Source organism: Eschrichtius robustus, chromosome 19, assembly GCF_028021215.1.
Source record: "Eschrichtius robustus isolate mEscRob2 chromosome 19, mEscRob2.pri, whole genome shotgun sequence".
Taxonomy (NCBI): Eukaryota; Metazoa; Chordata; class Mammalia; order Artiodactyla; family Eschrichtiidae; genus Eschrichtius; species Eschrichtius robustus.
This window is the reverse complement of record NC_090842.1, coordinates 28449422-28462916: the sequence shown is the minus strand read 5'-3', so window position 1 is coordinate 28462916 and position 13495 is coordinate 28449422. Positions and strand designations below refer to the sequence as shown.

General features: G+C 55.0%; 1 protein-coding gene across 1 annotated transcript; it reads left to right on the top strand.

The window, feature by feature from the left end:
- Window positions 1-577: 577 nt before the first annotated feature.
- Window positions 578-11803, top strand: CX3CL1 (C-X3-C motif chemokine ligand 1). The gene is made up of 3 exons (XM_068527689.1): window positions 578-785; window positions 6647-6767; window positions 8721-11803. The coding sequence occupies exons 1-3, from the start codon at window positions 716-718 to the stop codon at window positions 9799-9801; spliced, it is 1272 nt and encodes a 423-aa protein (XP_068383790.1). The 5' UTR covers window positions 578-715; the 3' UTR covers window positions 9802-11803.
- Window positions 11804-13495: the final 1692 nt, after the last annotated feature.

The following is a 13495-nucleotide window of genomic DNA, read 5'->3' as shown; positions in this document are numbered from 1 at the left end:
CAGTTTGCCCATTTGTCCCTATGAAGTTGGGCTGGATCATTCTTTCAGCAGGCATTTGCTGTACGGAGCCCCTACTCTTTGCCAGGCTGCATGCTGGGCTCAGAGGATACTTCGATGAACAAGGTCCCCCAGGTGTTGGGGCTTTAAGAGGTAAGGGCTGGAGGTCCTTCCTGGCGTGGGAGAGCTACCTCCCAGACCAAAGGAGACTTCGTCAGACCCAGACTGATGGGCCCTGTGTCCTCCTGGCTTGCCCGCAGCCAGCATTCTCTAGTCTTCTGTCCTTTGGTTTACTGCCCACTTAGGAGCTAGGGCCCCAGGTTGGACCCTAGGGCGTGTGCCAGCTCCCAGTAGGAAGGTGGCCCCAGCAGATGGGAGGAGAGGAGGCCCTTTGAACCCTAGCAGGCTTTGTCCAGCCTCCCAGGCGGGTTTCCGTATGAGAAGCCAGCCCATTACCCCCCCAGGAGCCCTCACCCGGAGCCTGGGAGCGCCTCAGCTCCTTGGCAACATCCTAAGGAATTCAGTCGCTGCACACGCTCCCTTCCTCTCCCCTCCCACCGCCTGCCTGCTGCCTGTGGGGGCGAGCGAGGCAGAGGCAGAGGCAGAGGCAGTGGAGCCCCATTATAAACCGCGGCAGAGCTCAGGCAGTGAGAGGACTGCACCGAGCCCCGACGAGGGCCTCCACGCCCGCCCCGGCACCCCCCGGACCCCCTCGACCATGGCTCTTCTGCCTCTCTCGCGGCTGCTCCGCTTGACTGCCCTCTGCCATCTGATCGTGCTGCTGGCTGGTGAGTGGGGTGGACTCAGGCATGAGCGGGGTTGGGGAGCCCCCAGCCCCACTTCTGCCCCTCAGGGCTCCATGAGGGCCCCCGGACCCTGCCCGCGTAAGGCTGAGATCCGTGGCAGCCCCTTCCTGACTGATATGCCGGAGGGGGCTGGGCATCTCCCTGGTGGTGGTCCCGGACTCAGGACTGCCCCTCCGGCTGGAAAGATTTACCGTCTCCAGAGACTGTCCCTGCCCGGCCCAGTGAGCAAGGTGGCGACCGCGTGGCAGCACAGAGAGGTGGTGCGGGCAGCACAAGATGCCGGGTGTGGAGGGGTGCCAGGAGGTGGGGCTGTGGGAAGCCAGAGGATGCTCTTGGTGGGCCCTGGGGTGGGAGCCCTGGCAGACTGTGGGCTGGTCTCCGTGCCCGGGGTTAATATGTAACCCTCAGCCCTGACTCCTGAGTCTCAGCTTGGCCCCGGGCTAAGCCACACTGGCACTTTCTCCTGCCCTGATTTCAAGTCCTTCCCAGGAGTAGGGGGCCCAGGACCAGTGGAGGTCAAGGTCACTGCAGCTCATGAATTGGACTCATCACTGTTGCTCTGGCCTGTAGCCCCCAGTCCCTCTGCCTGTGTCTCCCCCATGATACTGCCTTTCTCCTACAAGCATAGCTTAGAAATGTTTGCACCTCCAGTCACTTGCTTTCTGGAGCCTGGGACCTGATAGGGCATGATGTATCCATCCCACCCGACATGAGTAAGATGGAGGCCCAAAGAGGTTTAGAAACTGGCCTGAGGATGCACAGCCAGCAAGTAGGGCAGGAGAGGGTAAGAGTGGGTGCAGGAGAGAGTGTGGATGCATGCTCACCACCTCTGTGGATCACACTGCGTTCAAGAACCGTTTGAGTCAGCCCCATCCTCAGGGAATACCCGGACCATCCGGCAGGTTGGGGCTCAGAGAGGGTGGGAGGCTGCCTTAGGGCACACAGCCAGGCTGGGAAAATGAAAACCAGTCTCCAGCTTCCAGAGCGCCTCCGTGGAGCAAACTGTCCCCCGAGTCCCTCTGTTTGGGGAAAGCCCACCAGTGGGGCAGAGAGCAGGTGGGTGGGGTGGTGTGGGCCTTGTGCCGCTGGCCTTCCTGCTTCCTGGGCTAGAACACTGAACTCCGAGCTGTTGGGGATAGTGAGTACCGGAAGACGTGGGCTCCGATGGAGGCTGCTTTGCCATAGCCCTGACCCTGAGTGGGGTCTTGCCTTCTTTGGTCCCAGCTGCTGCACCTTTAAAGATAGCTATTGCCTCCATGTGGTGAGGCTCTAATGCCTATGAGGACGCTTTGAAAGTGGGAGGAGGAGGGATTACTTATACTAAGCTGGGGGTGGAGGTCTTCTATGTTAGGATGGAGAGGGGATCCTGGGGGGACTCTGGATGCTCTATCCAGCAGCCCGAGGCTTCAGAATCATCAGGTTCCCGCCCCAATCTTGGTCACTGGTTTTGCTGGGAGATACTCACATTATTTCAACCTTTCCGAGCCTCAGTTTCTCCTCCTTTAAGACTGGGCATTGGGCCGGGCTCATCTTGGAAGTCCTTAGCCATGCTGACATTTGTGGCTCTGAGAGAGCCCCTGGGAACCCCTGCAGGACTAGCGAGTGGTCCACAAGCCAGAGAGGCCTGGAAGGGGGCTGGGGACTTCGTGGCTACTGCCCTGGCAGGTGCAGGGTGGCTGCGTCAGTTCCCAAATGTGGGTTTTCAGGGCTGTGTCAGGCAAGAGGCTCCTCTGCTTTATATAACGAACCTGCAGATACAAGTCAGAGCAGTGAATTTTTCTCCCCAAGCACTGACGCATTCACTCCCACTCAAGCTCCAACAAGAAAGAGAGCAAAAAAAACCCTGAATTAAGCTGCTGTCGTCTGCCCCCCTGGTTAGGCTGTGGGTGGGGGGAAGGCAGGGGAGGATAAATCCAGAGGGTCAGGTCCAGGCCCAAGTCGAACTTAAATTAAAATTCCTCTATGTCTCCGTTGGTTAGGATTTTGTATGTCACAAAGTGCTTCCTTGTGCATTTTGTTGATTCATTCACTGGCTGAGCAACTACTATGTGTCAGGCACAATTCTAGGTGCTGGGGCCACATCAGTGAATAAAACTGCCAGAGATCCCAGCCCTCAGCGTGCTGAACATCAACTGGAGAAGACAGACAATCCTCAAAATAAACAGATTTGGTCTGTGAGAAGGAAAAAAGCGCTGTGATTTAAAAAAGCAGGGAGTCGGGGGTGGTGGGGAAGGTGTTGAGATTTTAAGTAGGGGGTCAGGGAAGAAGGGGGCGTTGAGGGAGCCGGGCGGGGACACATGGGTGTCTCCAGGGCAGCGCTCCTCAGTGTGGGATTTGGCCCCCAAGGGGACATTTGGCAATTTCTGGACACAGTTTTGGTTGTTGCATTTTGGTTGGGGGGTGCTCAGGCACCTAGTACGGAGAGGCCAGGGATGATGCCCAGTGTCCTACGGGACACAGAACAGCCTCCATAGCAAAGAATTATGTGGTCCGAGATGTGAGTGGCGTCTGCTGTTGGGAAAATTCTGCTCTAAGGGCCCAGATATTTTTAAAGCTTCATTCTCATAACCATCCTGCACAGCAGGTATTATCATGTCCATTTTACAGGTAAGGGAATGGAGGCTCAGAGAACCTCAGTCACTCATCCAGGACACACAGCTGAGCAATGGCTCAAGCCTTCTCTACCACCCAAATACCCAGAGACCCGGAACATTCCCATCTTTTCCTGCCTGTAATCCTCCAAACAGTCCTTGAGGTCCAGCCTAATGTACACCTCCTCTAAGAAACGTCTCCTGATCACTTGCAGTTGGAAGTGGTCTCTCCCTCCTGTAAACCCTGGCACAATTTGGGGTCTGTTCTGGAACATGGTGTTTTTACCTGGTGTTTAAGGCAGCCTAGAACAGTGGATGTCTAGGGGCTGGGAGGAAAACCAGATCTGCCACTAAGCAGTTGTGTGGCTTTGGGCCAGTCATTAAACCTCTCTGATTCTCAGTTTCTGCATCTTTAGAATGGGGATAAAAATCATCCTTTTGCAGGAATTAATGAGAGCAGATGTGTGTGTGCTGAGCATAAGGTCCAAAACAGAGTAGGTGTCCTACTAAGAAAAGCTCTGGTACTTTGTGGTTATGTCTTAGCTGTCTATCAGGCTGGGAGACTTCTGAGGGCAGAGATGGGCCTTGTTCATCCCTCTACTCCTCACAGGGCCTGCAAGAGCCAGGTCGGCATTTGTTGGTTGACTGAGTAAACATGGCGATCTGATAGCATTTATTGGGATTGAGGTGCTCTCTCCAAGCTCAGCACCAGCACCTTCGGGAGAAGGAGCTCAGGGTTAAGGACAAGAGGGTCTGGGTCTTTGTAGATACTCAAAAGTAATTCAGACAAGTGTTGCCTGAATCAGGAAATGGATGGATGAATGGATGGATAATGAAGGATGTGTGAGCGGGCTGGTGAGAGATGGAGGGGTGGGTAGATGAAGGGGGTGTAGGATGCGTAGGGGATGGACGCGTGATAGGTGGGTGAGTGGGACATGGATAGGTTGATGGACCAGGGTGAGTAGGGATGGATGGGAGGTAGACAGGTGGGTGGCAGGGAACACGTAGGGGATTGACGAGGGGGTGGCAGATAAATGGATGGATGGATAGATGGATGGGGAGGTATGTGAAGGGATAAGTAGATTGAGACATTATTTCCTTCAATGAATATTTATATCCACCTTATGCTGGATGCTGGGAAACACTGTGACACCAAGACATACAAGGTCCCTGTCCTCCTGACACTCATATGACAGACAGGTAATAGATGACTGGCTGGTGGAGGCATTATCTCCAGTTACAGAAAAGAAAACTTCAGTTCTGGGAAGAAAAGACACCCCAGTTAGTTATACAACCTTCTCAAGCAGAACCAAGAACAGAGCCTGGTCAGGGCCATTCAGGCACCACGGCAGAGGGTGGAGACTTTAGGACAGGCCGCCTCTGTGGCTCTTTAAGCCCTGGAGGTGGGCAGTGGAAGCAAGTCAGAAGAGCAAATTGACCTGCCCGAGCTTATCCCTCTTGCCCGCTGGACAGCCTCTCCCGGCTCCAGGTCATCCGGGGGTACCATTCTTCTGGGGATTCCTCTGGAAGTCACCTGCCACACCAGTCCAGGGGCCGGCTCCTGGCTCTACTCAACAGGACCTGGGGAGGCTGCAGCTGAGTCATTCTGAGGTCCCGTTGTGGGGGAAGGAGGGTGATAAAGCTTCTTTCACATCCTGGTTCCTCAGAGAGAAAGGGCTACCGGTGACTCAGGGACCAGCTGCAGGGAGCCCACCCCCCCACCCCCACCCCCAACCACCTCGGGAGCTACTAGTGCTGCCCCCTAATGGCCCAGCCCCATCCTGCAAGCCCTGCACCCCCTTTCCCACAAAGCAGGGTGGGCCGAGGCAGGGGAAATGATGAGAGAAGGGGTGGCAGATTCTAGAAGGTGTGTGTGCACGCCTGTATTTGGGAAGGCGGAGCGTGTTTGGTTTGCATGTTCACACACATAAGTATTTGTGTGTGAGCTATGGGTGTTTTGGTGGAACCCAGGGGGGTCACCTGGGGCCTCCCTAGCTCTGCAGAGCTAAATACGTTTGTTCCCTCAGCTCCACTGCCCTGGAAGTCCTGGCCTCTAGATTTTTGCAAAACCCTCTGAGGTCATGCTTCGGCTGCATATGACCTCGACCCAGATCTTACACTCAGGTTCTTCCTCATTTTTTGCATACCCCTCTACAGCTTACAGCAAACAGAGTAAATTTTGCTGGAGATTTTAGGGGAAGGCGGAAATGCAATGCAAACCACTCGAATGTTTATATAAAATGTATGGGTTCTCAACTATCTGTTGAGTCACCGTCATTCTGTCCTGGGGTTTCTGTCTGGCTCCACGTGGGACGCAGCCATCTGCAGGCCCCCGCCCATCTCACTCTGTCCCCACTCCATGTACAACGCATCTCCATTCCTCCTCCTTACTCCTGCTCCGCCAGCTTGCCCCGGGAATCCAAATGGCCCATTGCGTTCCTCTCAAGAAACTGCTTCCAAAATCATCCTGGCTCTTAACGGCAGAACAAAGGATCACCTACTCAGCACACTCCTTAGAAGGTGGTTGTACTTATGTATTTAAAAAATTATATTATCCGCTATGTGTGCCTGGTTGCATGTATGCCTTTATGTGTTTTTTTGGGGGGGGGCATATATATATGTGTCATTGTGTTTGTTGCTATGAGTGTACGTGTGTGTCATAGGGTATACACGTGGGGTGTGGATGGATGGAGGTCTGGGTGTGTCCCAGAGGTTGTGGAAATCCATGAATATGGATCAGACGGAGAGGGATGGATGGGATAGGGATGGGAGGGGGCGATAGTTGAGCAGGTGACTTACTGGAGTAAAAGCATGGTGGGGGCAAGGGCAGCGTCCTGGGTCCAGAAGGGGCGGGAGCCAGGCCTGGCAGGAGACCCTGTTCCATCACTTGCTGGCTGTGTGACCTCAGGCAGATCCTTGACAGTCTCACACTCCTCTCCCCTGGGTGAACCAACTATAGCGACTTAATTTTTAAAATTAAACACAAGGTGCCAGGCAATAAGAGCTTTATAAGTAAGAATTCATTTTCATCACCTTACAGCAACCCTCTGAGGTAGGTTCTATTGCTGTCTCTATTTTACATGTGGGGAAACTGAGGCATAGAGAGGTTTGGCCCGGGACAGGGGGCTGAGGTCAAGGGTGTGGGGCATCGGTTCTGGTTTGGGGGGTGCGTGGCGGGGACAAGCTGGCATGGGGCTGGGAAGCCAGATGCCCATGGACAGTCCTGCTGACTGGGGGCCTCTGTGGGCTCAGGACAGCACCTTGGTGTGAAGAAGTGTAACATCACGTGCAGCAAAATGACCTCGGAGATCCCCGTGGCTCGTCTAGTTCACTACCAACGAAATCAAGAATCATGCGGCAAACGTGCCATCATGTAGGTACTGCCTTCTTGGCCTCTGAATTCCTTTCGGGCCCCAGGGATGGTTCCCTGGCCTCCGCTAATCCACGTCCACATCCTGTCACCCAAAGCTGGGCTCCTGGCCCAGGGCCTCTGCAAACGCTCCTCTTGCTCCTGACCTGCTGGCCTCCTCGCCAATCTTAATATCTGTGCCACAGGGCAAAGGTGAGCTGTGGCTTCCTGAACGGCCGTGGCCTGGAGATGCCGCCGAGGGTGATGATTCCTTCTGGGCCGAAGGGTGTTTATGCAGCCCTCGAACCTGCTGGATTTCATGGGGGATGAAAACACGGTGCTCTGAATGTGCAGGCTCCAGACGCCAACAGATCTGGTGCAAATCCTGGCTTCACCACTTACAGACTGGGTGGCCCTGGTCATGTTGCCTACCCTCTGCACTTTAGTCTCCTTATCTGTAAAATGGGTAGTTTGGGGAAGCTGAAAGGAGATAATGAAACTAAAGTGCTTGGCAGGGTGCCCGGAAGCTGCTGGCAATAGGAGAGGCCAAGGTTATTATCACCATTGGACAGATGGGGAAATAGAATCCCTCTGAGACTTTGGGGAGGGGTCAAGCCAAGCCAGCTTCCCCTCTGGCTGTTGGGATCCCTGGCCATCTTGGCTGCTTGCTCCTCTGGGGTCCTTCTTGAGAACTGCCAATCACCCAGCCCTGAGGCCTTTCCCCAGGACTGACCTTTGGGTCTTAAAGTGGCCTCGGCCAGACTCAACCAGACACTGAGTCCTGGCAACAGGAAATGGCCAGTGGGCCTTCGAAGTAGGGGCTCAGCTAAAGGAAGTTGTACTTCCTCCCACTGATTGTTACTAAGAGGAGCAAGTGTGCTACTGCCTGACCTCTCTGCTCACCTGTCAAGACTCGCTTCCCCCAGACCCCCCCACGTATTTGCTTCTATTTTGTAGGCGAAGGGGAAGTGGGACGCTCCAGAGAGGGGATGATGGCACTAGGGCAGCACTGCACCTGTGGGGCCTACAGGGTCACGCTTGCTTTCTGGACCTCTCTGGCTTCCTAGCATACTGGAGCCAGGCACATTTACATTACCTCTCTGAGCCTTGGTTTTCTCATCTGTAAAATGGGGGTGCACGTGGTAGCCATCTTACAGGATGGGTGTGAAGTTTAACGAGGCAAAATGCCTAGCACAGGTCATGGCGTGGAGCAACGGTCCCCACCAGCTCTGAGCTGTGGTCTCGGTAGTAAACCAGCCACAAGCAGCTTCAAAGGAAGCTCAAGATTTGGATGGCACTCAGGGTCCCAGCAGGGCCACCATATATAGGGTTGGAGCTCCCTAGGGGCCCTTTCAGTCTGAGGATACACACTAGGAGAGGAGGGTAGAGGTCCAGAGGGCAGCCTGCAACTGAGGGAGAGGAGGAAGAGGACGTTATGACGTCGAGTCCTTTCCAGAGAGAGGAGGCCCTACCACCAAGCTTGCCAGTCTTACACCTGGTGGCAGAGAACACTGGTGACATCTTCTCCCAATCAGAAAACTTGTAGCCCACAGCCCCCACCTTCATGTCAATGACATTATTATTAACATTGTTATTATTTTACTGATCTCCTACTCTCAACGAGGGGCTTTACATCATTTTCGTCTTCTACAATAACACAGAAGTAGGGTGACCAACTTGTCCCAGTTTGCTGGAATTTTCACAAAAAGACCCGCATCTTGAGAACGCCCGCAGTCCCAGTTTTTCTGGGATGGTTGGCCACCCCGCGGAAGGTAGGGCTCTCTTTCCCGTTCTCAGGTGAGAACGCGGAAGTTCCGTAAGCTGAGCTGCCCCAGCTAAGAACTCATAGCTCACAGCTAGTAAGTGGTGGGGGCAGGATTTCTAGCCGGGTCTGCTCACCTGCAGCGCATGTGCATGATACCCCTACTCTGCATGGCATCTGGGCATCACTGGGTCCCTTGTCTTCCTTTCTTGCAGCCTGAAGACCATGAAGGAAAAATTATTCTGTGCTGACCCACAGGAGAAATGGGTCCAGAAAGCCATGGAGCATCTAGACCGCAAGGCTGCTGCTCTGGCTCCAAATGGCGGCACATTCGAGAAGCAAATCGGCGTGGGTGAGCCCAGGACCAGCCCAGCCACCAGGGGCATGGACTGGTCTGAGGCCTCAGAGACCAAATTCACAAGCGACAGCAGTAGCCAGGAGGCACAGAGGGCCTTCGGGACTCCCCCAGAGCTGCCACCAGAAGTGGCTGATTCCAGGGGGACCAGGTCCCCCTCCACTTCAAAGACTCTGGATGGAGGGCCCGAGAGAACTGAGCTTTTCAACAAGGCTGCCGTCACCACCACCACGTCTTGGAAGAGTTCTACCGCCTACCAACCTGGGGCAGACCTCGAGGCTGAGGGGAAAGCCTCTGAGGCCCCCTCCACCCAGGCCCCCTCCACCCAGACCCCCTCCACCCAGGCCCCCTCCACCCAGACCCCCTCCACCCAGACCCCCTCCACCCAGACCCTCCCCACCCAGGCCCCCTCCACCCAGGACCCCTCCACCCAGGCCCCCACTATTTCACACACAGTCCCAGAGGACAACACCGGGCCCGAAGGCCAACCTGGGTGGATCAAGGGACAGCACCCCACGCCAGAGAACTCTCTAGGGTCCAAAGAAATGGGTCCCACTTCAGCTCACACGGACGCTTTCATGGGGCCCGGCAGCGTGTCTGATGTCTTCGTGGTCCCTGTATCCTCTGAAGCGGCCCCCAGCACGGATCCACTGGCCTCTGGCAGCTGGACCCCCAAGGTCCAGGAGCCCATTCACGCCACCGTGGACCCCCAGAGGCTGGGTGTGCTCATCACTCCCATCCCCGACTCCCAGGCAGCCACCCGAAGGCAGGCAGTGGGGCTGTTGGCCTTCCTCGGTCTCCTCTTCTGCCTGGGGGTGGCCATGTTTGCCTACCAGAGCCTTCAGGGTTGCCCCCGCAAGATGGCAGGAGACATGGTGGAGGGGCTTCGCTACGTTCCCCGGAGCTGTGGCAGTAACTCGTACGTCCTGGTGCCAGTGTGAGCTGCCCACCTGCCTGCATCCAGTTGTTCAGCTCAGCTGCCTGGGGTCCCCCATCCTCACACTCACCCTCACCCAAGGGTCTGGCCCAAGCTGGGATGACTGCGGCAAGGAGGTGGGACCCTCTGGGTGGAACTGCCCCCAGCTCCTGGAGGCCGCCCTTGACCATCCTTGACCTACTGCGGACAGAGGGGGTGGCCTCCACAACTCACTCCAATGTCCCAAGTCAGAAAACTCCCCTCTGCTGTTGGCTGGTTAGAGGGTCCCTTAGATACCGTGCCAGCCCCAGTGAACAATTATTTACTGAACGCCCAGCCCCTCTGACCCATACCCCTGCGGGTACCACAGTCATCCCTTCTTACAAACGAGCCTCAGACCAGGCCCCTTCTCCCCACTCCCTCAGACCTCATCGTGTCTCTCGGTCCCGCTGTGGTTGCCAGTCACCCCGGCCACCTGCGGTGCTAGCTCCCCTGCCCCCTGTATAGACCCCATGCCCCAGCCGGGGACCTGTCTTTTCTTGCATGAGGCTAGTGTGGTGTTTCCTGGGACTGATCCCAGTGAAGGATCTGCCCTCAGGTAGGCATCATGAGAATGGGAGATGAAGTTATCCGGTGGCTTTGATTCCCACCCGCTGCCGTGCCCCGTCTGTGCTGTGAAGGAACATTGACTATGAGCGTGAAGGTTGGCGGGTCTAGTCCCAGGCCCACCACCAATCCATCAAGGCATTCATACCTCTGGTTTCCCATCTGTGAAAGGGGAGAGGGACGGCAAATATGCGGCAATAGCCTGTACCCCTGGCAGGCATCACTAGTTGATCCAGAGACCCCTTTCTGCAGACCCTGGGTGCAGCCTCTCAACCTTCATCAGAAGAGATGGTCTCTGCCAATCATGAGACCGGCACTTCCATGGACGCTGTGACCTGGAGGTCCTGCCCCGTTGTCAGCACTGTGGGCGCTGGAGACGCAGAGACCAACTTTGAAGGCTCCCCCTCCGCCCCCGCTGGCTCTGAGACGAAGTGACAGTGACGAGTGCCAGGCTGAAGGAGGAGGGGAGGCCTGCGGGCTCCGAGGAAGGGGCCGGGGAGCAGCTGCAGGCAGTAGCCACGCTCCTTCGCTCCTTCGTTAGGGACCCGAGTCAGGCATTTTCTCTTTCTTTCCTGCGGCCTGGGTTCCTCTTCCACCTCTCACGGCCTGAAGACACTGTCCTCTGCACTCTGAGATCTTCTCCCCTCACCTTCACCACCCCACCCACCCCCGCAGGCAGGGCCAGGAATTTCCATGAGATCAGAATCCACCAGGGAAAGCTGAGGTTCCCGTGTTTACTTCTGAAAGGGACTCTGTCTTGTGGAGAGGGACCGGCAGGGGAGGGAAATTTGTGGGCATGAAGTCAGAGGTTCTCTTTTTGGCACTGAAGACTCGTGCAGGCCTGAATGGGGCCAAAGGCTCACTGGGCTGGCCAGCACCCCGCAGTCAGAGCCGGACCTGCAGGCCTCACCTCTCAGGCCCCTGGCGGCAGCTCCCCACCTCCCTCTGATTGTCTCTGAAGGTGTTCTTTGCCCTCCACCAGAGGAGTGTCCCATGGGCTAGGCTTCCCCCAGGTACAGGTGACATGCTCCTTTGTAGACAGATGCTGAGAGGAAGCACCCAGGGCGCCGGTCCACAGAGAGAGGGAAGCCGTGTTTCCCTGCCCGCCTGGCTCTCCTGCGCTCCCCTGCAGGTCATGGCACAGGATGTTTGGGCCTGGCTCAGGTTGGCGGCACTCTGACAGCTCAGAGAGGAAGACGGCGGATCTGAATGCACTTTTTGGGGCTCCTCTTGCCTGGGAGCCTTCAAGGGACGGGCACCCGTGAAGGGGCTCCTCTCTGTGAGAAAGCAGCTGGGGACAGCGTGTCCCCCTTGCACGGACTTTGTGAGTTCCCCCAAGCAGGATAGGGACAAAGACGATTTGGGGAGGACTTTAGAAGGAGTCGGTTGATCATTTTGCTTTTCCAACACTATCACCAATGTCTGTGCCATTTTGTATTTTACTAATAAAATTGAAAAGTCTTGTGAATCAAATAAAGTTGCTTTTCCTAGGGCAGGCTCAGCACCAGAGCCTCTGGGAGGATGGAACAAAGGAGAGGCCAACACTCTCTGGGAAAGCGGGACTTCCCTGGCGGTCCAGTGGTCCTGTGGCCATGTCAGTTGCCATTTATCATCACCGTTCTCTTGTTTTTCTTATACTAAGGATATTTTTCTCTGAGCCCAAGTCTTCATCAAAAGTAGGACAAGGAAAGACAGAATATGATGGGCACATAATTTTTCTTACACGTTGCTTCCCTCATTTTACTACCTGCCAAGCCCCATAGACATTTGGGTTGGAGGTTCCTGCAAGAATCTGAGATTGCTGCCTCTGCACCAGCTGCAAATTCTTCTTTTTTTTTTTTTTCCGGCTGCAGCCTGTGTGGCATCTGCAATGGAAGCGCGGAGTCTTAACCACTGGACCGCCAGGGAAGACCCTGCAAATTCTAGTACTGCCCTTAGCAGTGCGCAGTAGCTCTCCTGTTCCACCCCAAGTCCAGTCCCTCCTGCTTCTGCCCATTCCCACCCCCAGGAAGGAGCTTGGAGGCAAAGTCACAACCCCCCAACCTCTCCCCGAATACCACCCTTTCAGCAACATGAGACACCAACGGAGGCTTTGAAATGAAAATGCTTGTCCCTGTCTTTTCATCACATTCTCAGATAAGGTCAAACTCTTCATGTGCCAGAAGAGGATGGAGAGTGGGGAAATTTTATTCTCCCTCAGTCCAGAGCACCTCCCTAGGGATGCTGGGTGTTTGTGTTTTATTTTCTCTTTCAGTTACAGAGCTAAACCTTAGCTGAAGCGATTCCCCATAATTAGTGCAGAGTTTGATAGAGACTTGGAGGCCTCTGAAACCTTGGATAGAGCGATCAGGGCTCTGAGATATAATAGTAATATTATTATTATTATTAAAATAGCCATTGTTTATTTAATGTTTACCATGTGCCAGGCACTATACTAGGTTCTTTACGTACAAGGGCTCCCATCTTACAAATGATGAGAGTAAGGCTTTCAAAGCCTACGTGACTTGCCCAAGGTCACACAGCTTGTAAGCAGCAGAGCTGGAATATGACCTGAAGTGTTTCTCCAGGACTTCAGTCTTTTTTTTTTTTTTTTTAAATTTTAGGGAAGGCTCTTTTATTTATTTATTTATTTAATATTTATTTTTGGCTGTGTTGGGTCTTCGTTTCTGTGCAAGGGCTTCCTCTAGCTGTGGCAAGCGGGAGCCACTCTTCATCGCGGTGCGCAGGCCTCTCACTATCGCAGCCTCTCTTGTTGCGGAGCACAGGCTCCAGACGCGCAGGCTCAGTAGTTGTGGCTCACGGGCCTAGTTGCTCCGCGGCATGTGGGATCTTCCCAGACCAGGGCTCGAACCCGTGTCCCCTGCATTGGCAGGCAGATTCTCAACCACTGCGCCACCAGCGAAACCCAGGACTTCAGTCTTAATCACTATTTCTGAAAGCGTGAGCCACAGATTGTCAAAAGTACAGACTCCCAAGCCCCACTTCAGCCCCGTTGAATTCTGACTGCAGGGGTGGGAGAGCTGGGAATCTGTACCTTCAAGCCATTGCCCCTTTCCCCCTCCTCCCCTCCTCTCCCCCTCCCCCACTGCCCTGCCTTCCAAATTAGGGGATTT